Source organism: Phascolarctos cinereus, unplaced genomic scaffold (assembly GCF_003287225.1).
Source record: "Phascolarctos cinereus isolate Bilbo 61053 unplaced genomic scaffold, phaCin_HiC Scaffold_5;HRSCAF=322, whole genome shotgun sequence".
NCBI lineage: Eukaryota > Metazoa > Chordata > Mammalia > Diprotodontia > Phascolarctidae > Phascolarctos > Phascolarctos cinereus.
In genome coordinates, this window is record NW_027555958.1 from 199,910,182 (window position 1) to 199,932,817 (window position 22,636).

At 36.9% G+C, this 22,636-nt stretch overlaps 1 protein-coding gene across 1 annotated transcript in view; it reads right to left on the bottom strand.

Moving 5' to 3' along the window:
* Nucleotides 1–269: 269 nt before the first annotated feature.
* ADGRB3 (adhesion G protein-coupled receptor B3) overlaps nucleotides 270–22,636 on the bottom strand; it is an 888,617-nt gene continuing 866,250 nt past the window's right edge. The window contains exons 31-33 of the mRNA XM_078155299.1: nucleotides 21,934–21,969; nucleotides 7,240–7,344; nucleotides 270–1,080 (exon numbers count right to left, since the gene is read on the bottom strand). Of these exons, the coding sequence (XP_078011425.1) occupies nucleotides 892–1,080; nucleotides 7,240–7,344; nucleotides 21,934–21,969 (330 nt within the window). The 3' untranslated portion in view covers nucleotides 270–891. The remainder of the gene's footprint in view (nucleotides 1,081–7,239; nucleotides 7,345–21,933; nucleotides 21,970–22,636) is intronic.

Genomic DNA, 22,636 nt, shown 5'->3' on the forward strand with positions numbered 1-22,636 from the left:
TATTTATATATGAGAATGATGGCAGCAGAATTCTGACAAGCTGAATTTACATGGTACATTGTTCCAAAGAGCGTTTTGAGTAGAAAATACAGAACCTATTATACAAACCTACTTTTACATTTGAGAAATCATTAGCCTCAAAGGAGTAATAACGGTATGCCATTAAAACCGAGAATACATTTTTCGGTATCTGAATTAAAAAAAAAACTTTATAAATATGTAAATTTCAATTCAATAAATCCCAAATAAAATGCACTAAAAAACTGATATGTAGACAAAAGTTTATTTACACCATACAACATTTTAAATATTTTATACACAGCTGCAGCAGAGAAAGCTACTCTGAGCTTTCTGGAGAAAACTGCAATAATAAAGATGTGAAATATATTATTCATATAAAAGTGAGATTATTACTTTATTGCATTTAAAGCAATGAAGAATGTAGCTCAACAAACATTCATTTAATGACAAAAACTTCGCTTTTATATTATAAAGTAAAAAGTGTAGTAATGGCCAAACAGACTGTTATAAACTTTAAAAACTGCATAAATATATACATTGTGCTTCATGGTGAAGTTTTCTGAAAACTAAACCAAATGAAGCAGTTACAACATGAATCGTTGCTTGAGGTTTATCTATAAAGATTACCTTACAAATCCATTCCACGTTTACTTACAACACAGGATGGTAAGAATTGTACACCTGATTCTCCACTAGCTTGCCTAGCGGGACGATATGGTACGAAAACACCACTGACGTTTGGCACATGAAGATCCTGACATATGTACGGTAGCCACAATGTCCAGAGAGGAATGTCAGGCTTCCCAAGTCTTGAGTGTCAGCGCAATGAGCCATCTCTTTTCCATAGCAGTATATTTTGCTTTCTTTCTGTTACACCTCTGTTTGAAAGTCTCCTTCCTGCACATCGAGAGGCAAATTCAGACACTTCTCCCATTCTGCTGGTCTTAGTTCCAAAGCGTCTTTTGCCTCTGTGTCTAAAACATTTATTGTGGTGTAATGTTGATATTCACTAGGGTTTTTGAAAGTGTCCCATGGGCTCTTGTTTGGTGCTGGGTTTTCCTGTGAAGAAAAGGAGAGAAGAAAGCCATTTATGTGATGGATGGGATTGGTGTCTTTTTTTTTTTTTTGGAGCGTCTCAGGTAACTGCCTATTTGCTGCTTTAATCCAGCTTAAGTAATTACAGAGAGGATCTGAAATTGCAGCCAGCTGCCAAGGAACAGGCCTGATTTGAATTCGTTTGCATTGAAAAAAGAGTAGATGAGCACCTTGTCTCTAACTTGTGATTCATAGAGCTAATCTGGAGGAGCACAGAGAATAAACTCATTTAGGGAAGGAATCTTAGTAAGATTAGACTCTTAATCGCTCAGACACTAGTTTTGTGGCTGTAGGCAAGTAACTCATTTAGACCCAGTTTCTTCATCTGTAAAATGTGAAGAATAATGGCATCTACCTCAGTGATGTGGTAAGGATCAAAGAGATAACATATGTAAAGAGCTTTCCTTTACAATGCTAGCTATTATTATTATTTAGAGCTGGAATGGGCCTAAGAGGCCACTTAGTTTTACAGGAGAGAAAACTGATGCACAGAAAGGTTACATGACTTGTCCCAGATGGCTTGGCTCATTGTTGTTTCACTCATGTGTCTGACTCTTCATGCTCTCATTTGAGGTTTTCTTGGCAAAGACACTGGAGTGGTTTGCCATTTCCTTCTCCAACTCATTTTACAGATGAGGAACAGGCAAATAGGGTTAAGTCACTTGCCCAGGTAGTGAGTGTCTGAGGCTGTATTTGAACTCATGAAGATGAGTCTTCACAACTCTGGGTCTGGTCCTCTATCCACCGTGCCACCTTGCTGCCAGGGCCTTTACTTCTAAATCCAGCATTCTTTCCACTGTACCCACATGGTCTATGGTCATTGAGTGGCTTGTTTGGGGCATTTGCCAGGGCCCTTAGTTCTGGCAAGGAAGGGAAACTCAAATTAAATGATAGAAAATTGGCAATTTGGTGATAGAATCTTCTGAGATATAGGCAAGGAGCTCAGATTATTAGATAGCCATTATAAGATAATAAGACTTGCCAATGATTACACACCTTGGTAGTGGTCTCCAGACCAAAATCAAAGATGTCTAAGCCCCTTTGGGCTTTCTCACATTTCTTTTCTTTTCCTTTCCTTCTTTTTTCTTTTTGTATTGTTCAAATACTTCTCATCTTCCCTTGTTCCATATTCTTTCACTTCTTCCATTGTACAACTTTCCATATTCTCATACATATTTTGGATACTCGTTTCCAGTTTTACAAATTGTTTCCTTCTGATTGTTCAGTTTTCTGGGAAACATTTCCTGAATAACAGAGCTTTTGAAGACCCCTCTGCCAAATAGTCAGCTATTTTTCTAGAATCATTTCCTGATTTTCTCCTAATGCTTAATAATATTAATAACTTTAGATATTGCTTTAAGGTTTACAGACTGCTTTATATATGTTATCTTTTTGATTCTCACACCAACCTGGAGAAATGTGTTATTACCCCATTTTATAGATGAAAAAGCTGAGTCTGAAAAGTGTTAACTTGGTTATCTGAGGAAGGATTTTGGAAGACTTATGTCTTCCTCGCTCCAAATCTAGCACTATATCCACTATATCATCTTATAATGAATTTATCATGCCTTTTCTGAGGGAAGGGTGCATCTCACTGTTGGTAGAGTCCTGACCACGTCTATATGGCATAGCATTTGTGCTCTTTTGTGGCCATGGAAATTACTGTGTTTTAAATGACAAGTTATTTGACAATTAGTACAAAATGAAGAAACATGATAATAGGTGGAGTTTTGTGTATGAGCTTTATAGCAGAAATCATTACTGACATCTAAGTTAAAAAAAAAAAACAAAAGAAACCATCCATCAGACCAATTTGTGTGTTACCAAACTGATGTGAAATTACAGCATATTGATCTGAATGTCATATTGCTTAGTCCTATGAGGAAACATCAAATGGAAACCGTGCTTTGCACAACTGCCCAGTTATTAAATTTAATCCAGAAATTTGCTAACATGAATCATCATTCGGGAGAGGATGTTGGCTATTTAATGTCCTCTTGCTAAATATGCCCATTAGAATAAAGAGTGAATAGTTTTAAAAATAGTTTCACTTAGGATCATAAATTTAGAAGGTGAAGGGAGCTTATAGACCAACTAATCCAAGTTTTTCATTTTACAGAGGCCTAGTGATTTGCAAAAGGCCTTGCAGGTAATAAATGCCATAGCCAAGATTCATCCCCACATCCTCTGACTCCAGGTCTAGGTTTCTTTACACTTCCCCAGCTATTTTACTTTGAAATTTAAAATGATTTTACTCCTGAGAACATGGATTGTTTATCTTCATTAATTCTTTTTTTAAAGAAAAAAACATTTTTTATATTTATTCTAGATTAATATAATACAATTTATATTATATTTATTCTAGTTTAAAAATATATTTAAAACACAATGCAGCTTGTTTGCAGATCTAACATCTTCCTTTTCTTTTCTATGCTGACATATCCAACTCAATAAGCTCATGTTTGTGAAATTCAAATATGTTTCGTGGAAAGAAGTTAAACATTCTCCCTTTCCCCCAGTTTCTTATAGGACTGCAGGATTATAGATCCAAAGTTGAAAGGGACCTGAGAAGTCATCTAGTTCAAGCCCCTCTTTTTATATTTGAGGAAACTGAGTCCCGTTGAGGTTAAGTGATTTGTCCAAAGTCATCTAGGTTGTGATTGTAGTGATTAACTAATGAAGGACATAAAACAAACGTCTGGCTTATTTGCTGCACTCCATCCAGTGACTCCACCTCTCTTGGAAGTTTAAAAAAAAAAGTCTGAATGTAACATTAGTATAAAAACTGGATCAACCAGAACTGAGCTCACTCGCTGTCTTTAAATATTTGGAATGTTTCCCTCTTTTGCTTTTATGAGGAGACCAATAACAAGAACATAAAAATGATGTCAGGGAATTAATTTTTGAATAATAACTTTGATGGCTATTCCCTGGGGTAGCTGAAAAACATTTGTATTGATTCTTACTTTAGAGTCTTGTCCATTGGTGTGCTGGAGGCAGCTCATACCAGCTATAACTATTAAATTTTCATTGTGAGCATTTACACCTTGGAAATGAGCAAATACTACAATCAGGGCTTGATTCGCTGTTTTGTTGATTGTCTCTAGACTAAGAAAGTGGTGGAAAAAATAGTAATAATAAGATTAAACTTAAATGTGTGCTGTTATAGAGTTTCTTTTGGAGAGCTGGTTTTTAATCACCTACCAGCACACCCCTGGTCTTGTTTAATTTCTAAGAATTTGTTTTAATGAATCATAGGGATAGAGGGTGGATCTGATTTCACTGGCTTAGAGTACTCCTGGAGGAAGAAACTCTGTCTACCAATGAAGGTCTTCACTTTTACTATAATATATAGCTTTACAGAGCTGCCTAGGGCGCTATGAGGTTAAGTGATTTGCTCAGTCACACTGTTAGTATGCATCTATTAGCAGTGGAACTTGAAAACAAAGACTTTTGGTCTTTGAGGCTAGGGCACTATCCACTATTGAATACTGCCTGTCATAACAAATAACAAGAGGACTTAAACAATATTGGCGTCATTTTAAGGCTCTCCTTGAACAAGTAGTTAGTCACTCTGCCCTTGCCTGATTTTTCTATAATGCCTACCTCTGGAGCTCTGAAGGAACGAGTCACATCCCTGAAGGCAGTCTTTTTGTGGTGAGGAGCTATCATGACCATCACTGAAGCCTCAGAATTTGGGTGGGGGGAGCTGGAAGAAGTGGCAGGTAGTAATAACCAGAGGGCACTTGCCAGGAAAGTATGATTTTTTAATAACACTGTAGATTGGGAGGGGAGTATAGAGTGCCTACCTTTAAGGGTAGTATTGATGATCAAATGATATAATATTTGTAACGTGTCTAGCATGTAGGCATTTATAAGTCCTTCATTCCTTTATGCTTTCCTCCTTCCCTCTATTCATCCCTTCCTATAAATACTCAATGTATTAAATAATTTTTGCACAATGTAAAAATCCCATTTCTGCTTTTCCCACCTAATATGATATCCTGAACCACCTGGCTTCTTTCTGTTCTAATTTCAAGCCTTGTGCTGATGAGACACAGTTCTCTGAGGGGAATGGGTTTAGGCTGCAGCAAGGAGGATTTTGAACAGCTATTTGGGTGTGACATGCACACAGATATATTTAAGAAAGAAAGAGGAAAAATTCTCTCTCTGGAGATCATTAAACAATGATCTTTCTGGGGCGATTTGATTACTATCTTGCCTTGAGCAATGAAAATGGACAAGATAATCTTTCAAGTTTCCTTCTATCCCTAAAAAAATTATTATTTTATGAAATTACTATCATTTAGGTGTTACAAGTTAATAACCAGATAAAAATAAAAATTGCCTAATTGATATTTTTAAAATGTCTTTTCCTATCCAATTAGATTTGTCAGCAATAATATACTACTACAAATAATGTGACTTAATTAGGGATAATGAACTCATATCTTACAAGTTTATCATCAATAAAACAGAATAAAGAACTCTTTCCCCCCCCCCCATTCTTGAAGAGTTAGGGCAATAATTATCTAGGAAAGACAGTTTTTGCCTCCCCTACCTACCATTTAATGCAGTAATAAATGTTTATAGACAACATAGAAATTTAAGTAAATAGAGAAAAGTCATGCAGCTACAGAGATGTTTAATCAGAAGGGCAATAGAAACTGTCAGGATACTGAGATCCATATATTTGTACCATTAATGATTTAGTCCTCAGACTAGAGAGTAAGGGGGAAATCAAGACTGCATACAACACTGGTCAGCCAGCTGGATTAGCTGCGTGTGCCTTCTGGATTTGATAGGTGTTGAAGATATGATTTCTTCAATTTATTTCAAATTCAGCTTCAGTCTTTTTGGAGGAATTGTTGAATTTACTTCCACCTAATCTCAAGGCAGAGAACTGTGTTAATGTCATTTGTCGGCCAAAAATCTGTGCCCGATGGTTAGGACGAAGTGGAGGGAAGTAATCAATTTCTGATTATAAAATGTCTGCTATGAGTATAGCACCATCTTAGGCACATTAGGGGATTCAAAATAAGTGTAAAGTAGTCCTGCTTTCAAGGAACTTACATCCTTAGCAGGCTAAATGAGTCTGATAGCTGGAAATATCACTTGCTAACTAGTACTGCAATGAGAGGAGTTCAAGCTAGCTGAGATTTGAATAAAGTTAGGGATTTTAAGAAGTGGGTGTTAGGAGGAAGTGTATTTTGGCATAGGAGACAGTCATGGTCAAGGCACAGAGGTGGGAAATTGAGTATGAGGGGGCTACAAAAGCATCTTGGTAATGGATTCTTTGAACGTGGCAGTTCATGAAACAAGATAAAAAAATAATATAGACCTCAGTCTTTTTTTTTTTTTGCCTCTCAACCACAGTTATTACAGTCTGGAGGATTCTGGTCTGGGGGAAGGGTGGAAGAGTAGAGAGATAGGACTGAAATTGAATGTGGAGAATGCTTAGGTTTTAGGTAGGCAAAACTTGGAGGTAAGAGCATTCAAGGCACATGGGGTAACATGAGGCATTAAGATCTAATTTATTAGGGTGGTTGTGAAGAACAATGAGAGGGCTGACCAGCCTACAACAGTGTATGACCTTGGACAAGCCACCTTTGCTCTCTGGGATTCAATTTTCTGTTCTATAAAATGCGGGCCCTTTGAATCTATGTGCAGATGCCACAGTAATGCATCATGGAGTTGTATTCTGCATCAATGGAGGAAATAAATACACGTATGGAATCATAGATCTTTTGAAGTCTGCTTTGCACCATGTAAATAAGCCTTTGAAAAAAAATATCTTCTTCTTAATGATAAGTGAGGTCATTCCATAGCATAAAGACAGGTGTTTCTGTCACATTTGTCAACTAACCCACTCATTTTGGCACCTAATTACATCGGTTCATGGATGGATTCTTCTCTTTTTTATGAGCAGACATTTTGGCTAGCCAAGAAGATTGTGAGCTTTGTATGGGCAGAGATCATACCTCCTCGGATATATTTCTTCTGCATTCCCCTGCAGCAATCTAGCAGGGTCCTAGGAACATAATACAGTGGGTGGGCATTAAATACTTGGTGTACTGAATTTACATTCAGTGAATTGAGCTGACTAAATAAGAGTATACTCACCATACTGCTTGTATTTGGTATGTCCCGAAATCTGTCCAAAGTCTGAAATTTCTGATTTAGTTCCTGAAATAGTTCCATATGTCTCTTCCTAGTATGCATGACCTTCTGCAAGGGAAGACAGAATGGTTTTCATTCCTAATTGGATTTTTGCTTTTTTTAAAATTTAAGATTCATTATTTTCTCTTTGCTAATAAGGCAAATTGAGTTTGGCAGGAGTCAGGGGGTCCCTGTAGACTCCGCAAATGTAAATGAGTTCCACCAAATCTCCTCTTTGGTCTCTTATTCAGCAGTTTTTGTACATAAAATATTGAATTTTCCTTCTGCTTACAAGACTGCCAAAAATAGTTTTCTTGTGATAGTACAGATGTATTACAAATGCAATCACCTCAGTGTAAGATTTTCATCAAAGTTAAAACTGTTTTTTAGCAAAATTGTTATAAAAGAATATGCAAATGCATAAAAATGTATATATTTACAGCATATGTATATATAAATCTGGATGCATGAAGCACACAAGCCCCTCAATTCTTGAAAGGGTAAATATTACTTGTTATGCTTTATTTCTATAAACACAAAAATCTGATCTGGCTGTACTAAAGGGGAAAGGAATTCCTAGTCCTGCTGTAAAGATTGACCCAAGACACTACATTAACTGAAATGTACATAGGCTCTAAACTCTTGTGTGTAATTGCCGAGGGTTGATGTAACTTCACAGAACAAGCATCAGCTTCAAATACATGAAGTCTTTCCAAATCTCCCTTAATTCTAGCAATTTCCCTCTGTTGATGATCTCCAGTTTATCCTGTACATAGTTCATTTGCATATGGTTGTTTGAATATTGTTTTCCTCATTAGACTGTTATCTCCTTTAGAGCAACTACCTTGCTTTTCTTTGTATCTGCAGCACTTTGTGAAGTGACTGACTCATGGTGGAATCTTAAAAATGATAACAACTGACTGATTGAGGAGGAGGCACAGGGTGGTCTTTTCTTTGTTCCTTTCCAGGCTGTACTCCTAATTCTCTCAGAGCTTCTCTACATTGGACTAGAAGCCTTCTCAGTCTGGAAGCTCACTCCCGCTCTGCATTTCAGACATTAGATATATCTGTTATCCCTGCAGCCTCTCCCTCCAACGGTTTGGTGCCTCCCAGGACCTCCACTTTAAGGAGGAGTCTCAGGCCAGCCACGTCTTTGTTCCTTGACTTCACTTCTATATTATCTACTGCTTTGATATGCTGCCCTCCATACTGGTGCCTTCCTCTTTTCTCTCCTCTCCCTGCCACCTGCATTTCAGCTTCCAATTATGTGTTGTATTCCCCTACTGAAATATAAGCTTCTTAAGGGCAGGAACTATTTTTCTTTCTGCTTATAATTCTATTTTCAGTGCTTAGCACAGTGCCTGGCACATAGCAAAGGATTAAGAGATGCTTGTTAACTGAATGACTACTTACTTGAACAAAGTAATCATTAGAGTCCATGGAATAAAATGTGAAATTCAGTAGTTCCTAAAAATACATAAGTATCCCCATCCAATTTCTTCATACTACCCCACTGACCCACTACTCCACCTTCAAATTTAATGTTGTTAATATTACAATGACTACTATAGCACTCTGTTGCTACAAAGTGTTTTCATGTGATATTCTCAAGAGTTGTGACATAATGAATAGAAGGTTATTCTTGAGGTAAGGAAGACCTGGGTTCAAGTTCTGGCTCTAACACAGATTAATTCTGTGATCACAGGCAAATGACTTAACCAACTTTCTAAGACTGTAAATTACAGATAAATTGTTTATATGTATCTGTATGTGTGGAAGGATTTTTCACATCAGGATGTTTCCTAAACTGATAAAATCATTGCTATGGACTTCAATGCTCCACAAATACATATATAGTGTTAAATTATTTAGGGGAATCTATTTTGCACTGAACCTTTTTGAGAATGCAACGTTAATAAAATAATAATGAAAGAAAAAAGTTATGTAAGCAATACCATGAATTTGCAGGACACAGTTTATAAATATTGACCAGAAAGAAGTCATTCCCAACTCTTGAGGATGAGAGCCAGAATTCAAATAAAATCATTAATTTTTAGAAGTTAGAAATTGAGGAAGAGGGCATTAATATGTGTTCCTCTAGGACCAGATACATAATCTATTTCCCTAGTTTCCCTAGCATGTTCATTCATAGGCCTTCTGGTTACTTAATTTGCATAGGGTAATACAGAGATAGGGACTGAACCTGTGATTTAGGGAACTCTTAATGAGGAAAATTGCTCTCTCTTATTCCCTTCTCTGCAACATATAGTCTTAGAACTATCTTGATCACTGACAGGGTAAGTGTCTAGTCCAAAGTCCCATAGTCATTATGGAATGAGAGGTCTTTAACAGAGCTGATTTCCATACATGTGCCATATCAGTAAGTCTACCTGTCTAACTTAAAGTATTATTTGGACACTTGGTTCAGAACCAAATAGCTAATTTAATTTCTTAACATAAGGATTTGTTTTGAAAATGTTAAAGTGATATATTTGCCTAAGGTCTGTAGTGTCTACTTTTGTCCCCAAAGACGTTCTTGGAGTGTATTTTGACTTCTTCAGGAGCAAGAATGAAAATATATCATGAGAATTCAAATTTTAATTTAATAACATGAAAGGATCTTCTTTCTTACACCAATACTGATTCACATCTTTTATACACAGTAAACTTGGATTTAAGCCAGTGTCTTTTCTGTTCATTCTACTTGTGAGAGATGTTGCCACTTAAAATCTCATAATACCCAAATAATCCCAACCCTTGACATTTTTAGCTCCAGATATTCACTGATAACAAATCAGATAGTGGAGGACAGGAAAATGGCAGCATTGTTAATGATAATAGGATGAAACATAACAAGCAATTATAGAGCCATTAGCTTCACATCAGTTGTGGGGAGCATAGCAGAAACAGAATGGCAGGGCTTGGTGAAGAGCCACCTTGCAAATATAATTTGACTAGTGATAGATGGTACAGATTTATGACAGAGAGAATTTGCTGTAACAATGGGTATTTTAAAAGACAAAGTGGCCTTTGCTGGCAAATATCATATAGTACATCCTGTTTAGGTAAGGTAGGAACTAATTTTTTTTTTAATAATAAAAAATGTTACCCTTAGTACCAAGTCCAAGTCTATTAAATAAACTAAGGATAGATATCAGAAGGCTTAAAATAATTTGGCTTGTAGAATCTTGGCTATGAGTTTCAGTTGATGACTCTCCCTATTTACATTTTTTTCAACTGGGGCAAAACAAACATCTCATTGTGACATTTTCCTTGTGGATTTCAAAAATAGCTAATGTTAATAAAATAATGAGAGACATTAGTATAATGTAGCCTTGGAGTCAGGAAGACCTGGGTTCAAGTCCTGCCCTAGACAATTACTAGTTCTGTGACCCTGGGCAAATCACTTAACTTCTGTCTGCCTCAGTTTCCTCTTCTGTAATATGGGGATAATATTAGCTCTTACCTCCTAGGCTTGATATAAGGCTGCAATGAGATACTATTTCTATTAATATTTCAATACAAATGTTATCATCATCATCATCATCATCATCATCCTGTGTGACCCTGGGCAAATAATTTAACTTCTCATTGCCCCCACGCAACTCACTAAGATTGTAAATTATAGATGAATTTTTGCTGTCAGTGGAAAGAGTTTTCACACAGGGAATTCATCAATGGAAACACTGGTCCAAGCCAAAAACCAAGAGAAATCAAACATCTACCAGATAGCATAACAGGGTCAGATTTTCTAGGATTACCTTTTCTAATAAAGTCAAGTTCCCTTCATTAATTTCTCTGGACCTCATTTTCCTCATTTGTAAAGTGACACTGTCTCTGAGGTTCCTTCTAGCTTTATATCTCAGTTATCTGTGATATAAAAGAGCATTTTATTTTGCTTCTTGGATTTTTTGGGGGGAGAATGAGGCTCAAAGCTGTAATTTCAATTCTCTATGAGGAAACTCCCTTCACTAATGAATATCAACACTTACTCTTCAATTTATAATCTCAGCCATTGAGTTGTGTGGTTAAGGGACTTACCCAGGGTCACTCAGTTTATATAAAAGAGAGGATTTGAACCCAGGTCTAATTGACACTGTGCCAGGCTCATCATGTACTAGACAGGCAGCACTGCTTCTTTATTATTTATAAGCAATAGAACTTCCCTCCCTCCCCCCACCCATGGACCTTTATGCATTTCTTTTCTCCCATTTCAGTTTATATTCTCCTGATTTTCGATCTCTTTTAATCAAGGTTTTTGAAGATTTCCTGTTTCTTTTTCTCACCGGAGCAGCTCTTCCTTTCCCCATTTATTCCTTTCTGCGTTTGCTTTCTATGGAGTTCGTGTCCTAAACTTATGCTCCTGCAATTTTAAGTTCTTCATTTTTTATTTCTGCCCTTTTGATAATGCTCAGCTTTGACACACCACAATCTCTCTGGCTAGCCCCTTGAACTTATTTGTCTATTCATTTTCTTATATTTTCTTCATCTGGTCAGTCAGCAGAGTACTTTAGTAGAAGTAAAGTTATTTCAGCATCAGTGGGGAACAAACCTAACCCCAACTCTATTCTAGGAAAAAGAAGATGCTTGGTTTTCTTGGAGGATTCCTAATCACATTTTGATTGAATGAGGACTATATCTGAATTGCATGAATAAATGCTTATAGGAGTGGGATTCTTGTGAGGAACTAATCAACGAATTTCATAAGCACTTTGAGGACAGAAAGTTCTACTGTGTACATAGTCACAAAATAATATTAAAATGACTGCAAAGCTTTTTGAATATAAAATACAACTGATATGGTTTGTTAATGGTTCTAGGTTAAAAAAAATTGAGTACATAGAAATTATTATTAGAAGCTAGATGTGAAACATTTGTGTTCCTACCTTTCTACCTGGAAGCATTTACTTATTAATAGGTCTGGCTGTCAAGGAATCACTGGCTTTTTCAGGATCATCTTGACAGTAAATGCTCAAAGCAAAGGGCCCCCAGAAGTTCTGTGAGAGGTATGCCAATTCTTCCTTCACAGCATCTGCCACATCTACAGCCTTCACTCCACTCAGTTAGATGCTGTCAGTCCATCAACAAGCACTTACTATATGTCAGGCACTATACTAAGTGCTGGGGATTCAAAGAAAGGCAAAAATGGTTCCTGCCTTCACAAAGCTTATATTCTATTTGGGGAGACACTCACATAGCCATCAACTTAGTTTAGGCCCTTGCTGTCTCTTCCCTGTACGATTGTACCAGCCTTCTAATTGGACATTCCACTTTCTGTATTTTTGCTCTCTATATGTTTTCCATACAACTGCTAAAAGAATCTTGCTAGAGCATGAAACTGACTATGTCATTCTCCTGTATGATAATCTTCAGTATCTCTCAATTGCCTCCAGTATAAAATACAAACTCCTTTGCTTGACACTTTAAGTCCTTTATATTGTGGCTCCTGCTTATCGTTCTGAGTTTACTGAGCATCATTCCACTTTATATTCCAGCCACACTGGCCTGTCTCCTGGTCCTCAAACTTGGTTTTAACCTCTTTACCTTTGTACAGGCTGTCTCTCATTACTAGAAATCACTCCCTACTTTACCCCTGCTTTTTAGAATTACTAGCATCGTTGAAAGCTGGGCTCCTCAAGTGCCTTCTCCTTTGGGAAGCTTTTCCTGAACACTTCGGATATTGTTGCTCTTCCTCCCTCCTGCCCCACTCAGATTTTCATCTTTTACACTTATCCTTTTATATGTCATTCTCCCCCAAGTAGAATGATCTTTGAGGCCAAGGTCTGTTTTGTTTTCTTTTTCTCTTTGGATACTCAGCACCTAGTAGACTCTTAACAAATGCTCACTGAGCAATGATAAAGCATGAGTACAAAAGAAGGAAGACAAAATATGCCATATGTACTGACAGAATGGTGATGAATTTAAAATGTAGAAAGAAGACATACTTTGGATATGGCCAGTGTGGGACTCTGGTTTTCAGAACTATGCAGGTATGTATTGAGGTCTTTGTGTTTTATGTTTGACTTTTTTATTTGCTCAAAGGGAAGGAGTGGTATGAGAGGGATAGATGAATTTTTTTTAAAAGATAAAACAAATGCTTGTCAATTAAAATGATTTGGAGAGTTATCTGTTAGACCACTCAATCCTGCCAGCATATTGGACCTTTCTTCCACAGTAGCTTGTTTCACCATATTCAGGGCTAATGCCTGAATTACATTACCGAAGTTCTTATTCCAGCTCCGCTCCTTACTACATTTGGGATCTTAGGTGAATCATCAGTGTCTTTAAGCTTCATTTTCCCCATTTGTACAGTTACGGAGCTTGACTTGGTGATATCTAGAGTTGTTTCCATTCTAGATCCATGATACTATGTTCAAGTAAGTCTCCTAAGCCTGTCACAAGAACAACAGTTCCAATTGGTTAAAAATTACTATTTGAGAAGAAATTGCCTGTAGGTCATGGATGATCATGCCAGAGAGAGCTTCTAGCCAGGCAGCACCCCTGAAAAAAAAGAGATTTTGCCCTAGCTCTGGCTATACTGATTGTAGGTTTCACAAACAGCAAGGGTTTCCCTTTGCTATTTATTTATTTGCATTACTCATGCTTTGGATGCTTTTTCTCAATCTAATTACAAGTTCTCACATAGATTTTCCTTATTCTTAGTCTACTTTTCTGGTTATTTTGGTTCTTTATTGGCACTGGGGCTAGAGTAAAGGGGTATTATTTACTTCTCCCTCTCCTTGTCCCTCCCTCCCCACCTCTCTCAACTTTTTTGAAATGATCCTTTTCCACTTAAGTTTTCAGAATGATCTTTCTAAAGCTCTAATGCACATCACCCTGTTATTTGATAAACTCCAGTTGCTCCCTCTCTTCTCCAGAATCAAAAGTAAAATCTTCTGTTTGGTGTTATAAAGCCCCTCATAACCTGGCCCCATCCTACCTTTCCAGTCTTCTTATACTTTGTGCCTCCTTGTGAGTACCCCATGACCTAGTGACAGTGGCTTTCTTGTTTTTCTTCTCACAAGACATCCCATCTCCTGAATTTGGGCATTTTCACTAACTATGTCCTATGCCTGGAATTCTCTCCTTCCCCATCTCTGTATCCTGCCCTCCCTGGCTTCCTTCAAGTCCCAGGTAAACTTCCCATTTTCTATAAGAAGCTTTTCCCAATTCTACTTAATGTTAATGCTTTCTGTTTGTCAATTTATCTTGCATATATCTTTTTAATACATATTTATTTGTATGTTGTCCACTCTGTTAGGCTGTGAGCTCCTTGACAGATGGGTTTTGTCTTTTGCTTTTCTTTGCATTCTGAGAACTTAGCACAATGCTTGGTATATAGGAGGCATTTCACAGATGCGTGTTGATTGACTGACAGAAAGAAGTGGCTACTGGGGGGAAAAACAATTTAACTACCAAATTTATTTGTAAAGTTCCTACTATTTCTAAAATTGTGTGATTAAAATAAATAATGAAATGGAGCCTTCTAAACATTTCTTCCCTACTTAAGTTAAAAAAAAATAACTACACCCTGATGACCAACATCCTTTAGTGCTAGGTGTACGATCCATGTTGTTCAGGTCAACATGGTCAAACATCTTTACCAGAAGCTACAGACAAACCATGTCCAGAGAGGACCTGCTGTCTCACCTGTGGCACAGCCATAAACCTTCCTAATCACATTAACATCAGGGTGATCATTTGATGCCTTTTGTATTACAAAGTAGACGTACTTTGAGACAGACTGTAGCAAGTTTTATGATAACAACAAACTGGAAAGTCTCAGTATTTATAGTTTAGATTTTGGACACAAACAATGCCCTTTTAGAACTGATACACCACAGACAAGTCCCACAAATCTTTGGACTCAAAAAATCTACTTTAAAAAATCAGTTTTGGTTGAGAAGGAAGACTCACAGTTTTTGGAGGGAAGATTTTTGGTTTCACAATTAGTTTTTGGGAGAAGATGACAAACAGCTGATCTTCACTTGTTCCATGTATAGTAGCAGGAAACAGCTTTAAATCAGCTTTATTACTAGCTGAGGGTGAGTCAACATTTCTGCAAAGGGAGTCTGTATTTAATACAGACTTCCTTCACCTCAGTTAATGTCTTGAGAGTCAGGTGGAAAAGGGCTCAATTTTTGGTAGGTTAGCAATTAGAGGGGTATGTGTTCATAAAGGTGCTTGACTAACCTAAAGCAAGGTAATATGGTGTGGTATAGAGGCAAGAGTATTGGATTCAGTGACAGAAGAGGCAAGTTTGAAGTCCAGATCAACTTCTCAATGTTTATGGGACCTTGGATAAGTCACTTTCCCTTGAATGTCAAAAGATCATAGATTTAGAGATTGAAGATGCTAGATTGTCATCTCGCTGAATCCCTTAATTTTACAGATGAGGAAATTGAGGTCCAGAGAGGTGTAGTTACTTGCCTAAGATTACATAGATAGTAAGTGGAAGATCCAGGCTTTGAACCTAGATTTCCTGATTCTGAACCCAGCATCAACTGCGAAATGAGGGGATTCCACAGTTCATCTCTAAGGTCCCCTCCGGTCCTAGATACTATAGGACATATGGTCTAATCCTCACCGAGGAAGGGGAATTTTTCAAAGAACAGTAATGGCTCATGGATTTGACACTGTCAGGGATCATGATATTTCATCTAAGTAAAAATGTCCAGATAACTAATGACTTTTAAGTGACAAAGTATTAATTGAACCATTTTTGATAAAAGTCTTTCAGAAATGAACCATACACTTCCCTTCCTTTTTAAATAAAGAATATTTGTTATTCACATTTCAAACAAATTTGTTCTGATTCTTTGGGTTTTCTTGGCAGAGATACTGTAGTGGTTTGTCATTTCCTTCTCCAGCTCATTTTATAGATGGGGAAACTGAGGCAGAGTGAGTGACTTGGCCAGGGTCACATAGCTTGTAAATGTCTGAGGCCAGATTTGAACTCAGGAAGACGATTCTTCCTGACTCCAGGCCCAGCAGTCTATCCACTGTGCCACATAGCTGCGTACTGCTAAATAGAGAATATTGAACTTAATTCCTTCTTGATCATTCTAGACATCAATTAATGTGTAATATTGTGACATAGTGTTGTCCTCAGAGAGTACTGAGAGCACAGGGACCCAGACTGAAAGGACCTTGGGCTCTCCTTCACTTGTTTTCTTATTGTCCTTGTCTCTTGTTTTCTTATTCTGCCTCTACTATGGAGAGCCATATCTTAGCATGTATCTTACGTCTAATTTTCTGGTACAAGGCCTGAGACGAGTCTTGGTGCAAATTCAGTTTCTTAGTATTCAAGAGCTTTGCCCCCCTGCTAACTTCTCAGGGTTTCTAGATAGCTGAGGTTCCTAAGAACCTGGTCTTCAGAAGACGATTGTTACTGTTTCAGGGCTCTAATGCACTGAACATTATTACTGAGGAGAATTTTGGAATCTCTAGCCCCATGAATATTTCAGAGTGAGAAAGAGAGCAACCTGTCTGTGAAGGGTTGGAAATAATTTGACTTCAGGAAGTCACTTCCTCATCCTTACTGTTTTCTGCCTTTTTACAAAGATAGGTGGTATAGATGATGGAGTGCCAGTTCTGGAGTCAGAAAGACCTGAGTTCAAACTGACCTCAGACACTTACAAGCTATGTGAATCTGGGCAAGTCATGTAACCTCTGTTTGCCTCAGTTTCTTCATCTATATAATGGGACTAGTAATAACACCTACCTCTCAGGATTGTTTATGAGGATCACATGAGATATAATATCTGTAAAATGCTGACCACAGTGTCTGGCACATTATAGCCACTTCACAAATGCGTATTTCCCTCCCTTCACTCCTGAGTGATGCAAGACTGATTATTTCTTTTCTTCTTCACTATTTTGCATTGAGTTATCTCTTCATAGCAGGCTATTGTAAACTCTGGATATCACAGCTTAAACTAAGGGAGTAATGGAGGATATGGGTATGAAAGGAATGGGGGTTCATATTTGAGTTGCAGCTTCCCTTACCTGCAATCCACATCTAGACATGAGACTGATTCCGAGGAACTGTGAAAAGTTCCATAATTTGCGAGTGGCTATCTTTCCTTTCTCCAAATTACAATTTCAAAGCCTAAAAGAAAACTGACAAAGGATCTAAAGAAATTTAATAAGCTGCCTATCTTATCTTTTTTTTTTTATCATCACATACTGCAACTGTTTACTGTTACAGGTATAAAATTGTCTTGGTAGTATGGAGAGGATCCTCAAGCCTTCATGGGCTGCTTCATTGTGGCATTGAGGTGATGCCGCTGTCCTCTCAAAGGTAGTGTAGCAAAGTCCAAGCTCTGATAGGTCTTAGGGAGCTGGAAAGGTTTCAGTTATTGGTTCCAGAAGTATGCTGTGCAACTGTCGTGTGAGGACTGGTTTAGAGACTGATTCTTAGATGCTTATTACTAATGGGCTGCTTTCCAAGTGATGATTTATTTTTATCCTCAGCAACTGACAAGGGCCATCTTCCAAGGAGTTGGGGGGCCAGGGGTTTGCAGCCTACACTGGTGAATGTTGTACCCAATAGCAACAAAGGGATAGGGATGGAACATGTAATTTCATTGGTACAGAGAACTCTTGAATGAAGAAACACCCTGCACAAATGCAGCTGGGACTTTCTTTTCAACTTTAGAGTCTTAGAAATTTGCTTAGAGTCCTGAGAGGGTAAGTGATTTGCCAGAGTATGTACCTGGAGGCAGAATTTGAATCCAGGTCTCTTGGCTCTGTGGTCGGCTCTCTATCCATCTCTGTGACCCTGGGCAAATCATTTGGCCTCTCTGTACCTTGCTTTCCATATTTACAACACAAGGATAATGATAAAACCTACCTTACGTGATTGTTGTGAGGATCAAATAACATCACATATTTACGTGGTTTCCAACCTTAAAGCCCTATATCAACACTTCTTAAACTTTTTTGTGTCATGGACCCTTTTGGTGACCTAGTGAAGCCTATGAATAATGTGTTTTTTTTAATGTGTAAAGTTACAAAGGAAACCAAATGTATTGAAATACAAGTTATTGAGATTTAAAAAAAAATTCAGAGATCCCAGGTTAAAAGCCTATGCTATTATTAGTATTATATAATATTATATATTATATTGTGATATGATATATAATCATACATAATTGTATATAATTATAATGTGATTATAATATAACATATACTATATTATTATCACAATATCCTGGGGCTAATAATAATTATAATAGTCAATATGTAGAGAGCTCCAAGGTTTATGAAGCATTTTATGTATGTTATCTCATTTGATCTTTAAATGATATTATTTCATTTGGCTACATAGATCAAATCATGCATTCCTGGAGTACTAAGTGAGTATGGAGAAGGTAGAGAAACACAGGATAGTTGGCTTACCAGGACTTATTAGTTGAAATAGCAAAATTCTGTGATTTTCTTTAAGAAACCCCCAAGAGCTAGAAATGGTAGTGTTAAAGGATCTCAGGAAAACACAACTGGGTCTGAATATATTTATAGAGTTGATGCATGTGCAAGAGGGTACAGAGGTCCCTTCAGTGTTTGCTCTATTTTTCCCAGGAATACAGGGCTGTTTTAAAGGTGACTGCCTTATTTGACAGAGCTTTAGTTAAAGCATTACGTTAATGCAAACTCCCACAAAAGGGGTTTTGGATACCACAGATGACTGGATATTATTAGTATATCTGTTATAAACTGTAGAGGCATGAAAGGGGGATGCTTTCAAGAGACCCAGAGGCAAAGCAAGCTCTCCTAATTAGAACTATTTGAGTGGGAACAGGCAGAAGTCAGGGTGTGAGCACAGAAAAGTTCTGTGTGGGTGTCAGGGATCTTGAGGCAAGCAAACCTGAGTAATCTGTGTTAGAGGGAGAAGGGGAACACATTGTATGTATCTTGTGAATGGTCATTTAGGAAGGTCCCAGATTTCACATGGTAATAATAAAAAACACATACATACATCCTTTTGTATTTGGCAATAAATAGTTCATGAAAATAAAACAAAGCCCATACTCCCTAATCAGTGTTACATCCTCAGATAAATGCAACTTTCAGATGAGGCTGTCTTATGTAACACCCAACTGTTTAGGAAGGGAAAACTAGTTCTTTCCCTCAAGCACACAAGTAGCACTATTTAGGTTTTTGTGAATCTCGACACAATATAGCAATCACATAACAAACCCAACAATTATACAGCTGAACAAAGTGTCCTGGTTTCTGATGCATAATGTGTGTTGGTCAACTAGAAATGTATTGATGAAAGGATGATTTGCATCTATAAATTAAGATGTAAAAATATTCCTCTGAGGCCTGGGAAGAAGCATCAGTTTCCTGTATCTTGGTGCCAGTTGCCATAGAGAACATTCTAAAAGAGAATGGAATTCCCAATGCCTTGAATGCCACAGCATGATTCAAGAGTCTTTTAAAATGCTTTGTGATTATATAATTTAGGTTGGTTGCACAGTAAATTTGATTTTATAATTAGTTTCATTATTAAATTCCTGGCACAAAGTAAGTGCTTAATAAATGCCTGTTGATTTTTTACTTCTGGGTTATATTGGGTTAATTTGCCCCTTTCCTTATCTCCTCTAGTTTGGATGAACAAAAGATCCCATTTTATTCCAGAAAACAAAGTTGCACATTTTAGGAGTGGATAACATGTGACATTTAAAAAAATATGGTTCCTGCTCTTTTTGGAAATATCTGCTACAGAAAATGAACAAAAACATTTATAAAAATAGAGAGTTCTTAATATTTTTCTATTTGAAGCTATGCTCTGTTGTTTTAGGCTAAAAATTCAGTTTGCCCACCCACAGTTCTAGGGGTATGTATGAATTCTATCGTATCATTTTCTGATGCTTGTATCAGTGGGGAGAGTGTTGACCTCGAAGTCAGAAAGATCTAGGTTCAATTCTTATCTCTGACACATACTAGTTATGTGACCCTGGGGAAATAACTAACCTGTCAAGTGCTCTAGACAACTTCGACTCTCTAAGGCTTTATGTTGCTAAGAAGATGCCTACCTAGATTGAGAGAGATTGTTTCCTCATCTCAGAGACCTCTATACTAATGAAATCACAAGTCTAGCCCCATCCCTGTGTAATAGTTCATCTCTGACATTTGCCACCTGTATAACCCTGGAGAAACCACTTGTCCTCTTTAGATCTCAGTTTCCTCATCTGCAAAAAATGAGGTGGTTGAATTAGATAGCCATTGAGTAGTCATATTTGTGACAGATTGTCTATTACTGCTTTGAATCATTTAGTCTGAGAAGATGGTCTATTTTTCCTTAGACACTGTTTAGGGGGAGAAAAGTGCTTAGCCACTAGTAATTCTGAAAAACAACAAGCAAATCAAACCTCAGGCATATAATGTGCTTTGTAAAATGGACTTTTATATTCATATCCAAGTTAGTGATTTGATTCAAACAGAAAGTTTCATTTAGCTCTGTTTGGAAGAACTTCTCCCCTGAGAAGTTTGGAAAATGTCCCTGGGTTTATTGAGTTCTAAGTAATTGTTACAGAAGTCCAAATATGCATAGAAAAATGTGTAACAGATTACTCTCAATTATGTCAATAGGAAATAATCTTATCCAATTAGGTGCATAAATAAAACCCTAAAAATCAGTATTTGGTACTTAACAGAAGCTGCTCAAATAGTGCACTGGCAGTAATTTCCAACATCTATATTACATTGCCAATATCATTTTGGGACAGATTAGAGAATGAAAATGTTTATCTTGTTTATATCTTTGGAAATGGATTTTTTTTTTAAACACAGGAGCACACTGGGCAATCAGTTAGCCTTAGGAAAAGGGAATCTAGGTGTGTAAGGGAAAACATAAATGATGGAAGTGAAGGGAGACATTGGTGACTGTGTCAAAGATAAAAACTCTCAGCAAAGTACAATATGGCAGAATATGTCAGTTTTGAAAAGGGGGAGGGGAAGGGAAAGCTCATCAACACTTTCATAGGCTGTGTTTAGAGAACACAGGCACATATCAGGGCAGCAAGGAGGAAATGGAGTCAGAAGACCTGGGGTCAAAACTTAGTTCTGCCACTTACTAGCCTCTGGATAGTGGGTTATATCCCCTCTCTGAGCCTTGGTTTCCTCATGTATAAAACTGAAATTTTGGCTTTTGCACTACCTTCCCAATAATGAAGAACTTGCTTGGCAAACCTTAAAGTGCTATATAAATGTGAGCCATTTTTATTGCTAAAAGTGGGGGATAGGGTGAAAAATTAGTAAAGCTCTCTTTTCCTGGACAGTCTGGTAGAAGTAAATTATGTGACTAATACTCCCTTTCAATAGCCCCCATTGTCCCCTACCCCCTTTTTGCTATGTCCATTCATTACAGTTTTTTAGTATGTTTTCTCTATCTTCACATGATCTTGTTTTGTCAACAGATAGATCTGCTTTCATCCTGGAAAACTGCATTTCAGAATATTCTTAATGCATTTTAAACAACAAATAATTTTGTTAACTACCAATTATATAGTATGAATTATCCTTAAATATTTTTGGGTTTTGCTTGATGTTATTAGAATATTAAGTTTTCTATCTATACAGAATGTTAAGTTTAGGTATTGTTTTTACAGTTAAATAACTTACAATACAAAATAATTCATGCAAACTTACTTCAAAGTCAAGGTCCGAATATCGTGATTTTCTTCTCTGTTAGGCATTAAAAAAAATGAATTCAATAAAATTAGGTTTAGCCATGCAAGTAATTTCATTAATTTCAATATAGATGCTCCAGCTTTCTTTCCTAATTGAAATTTGGTTTTAGGAATATTTCTTTTCACAAAAGAACCCATGCATATTATGATTTAAAATAATTTCTAGAAACCTGTCACATACTTTGATAATTATTTTTGGGAAAATCTCAATAAAATTGCCTTCCCCCCTTCTCCAGTTACTATGATTTAAGGGAGTATATATTTTTATGCTAAAAATTCATTTGTATTCTTAAGCGTCATCTTCACTTGTATCTAGCTCTAGAAGTAAGTCAGATTTTTTTCATCATTTAAATTCATCTCTCTACTACTCAATCTTGAAAGAATGTTAATGGATATTCCTGAAGCAGTGAAGACAAACACAGAGAATAAGAATCCTGGAAAGTTTGAGTGAAAACCTGATGCTTTCATGGGAATCATTCTAAACCTGCCTATCTGTACGAGCTTCAGAGGTAAAGATTTTGCAATCTCCTCTAAATACATCTATAAGATCACATTACTTAATAATCCATTATGTGAGAAAATTCTAATTGCTGGCCCTTGGGAAGAAAAGGATTCTTTCCAATTTGATAGAAGTTTAGACCATGCTACATATCTAGGACAAA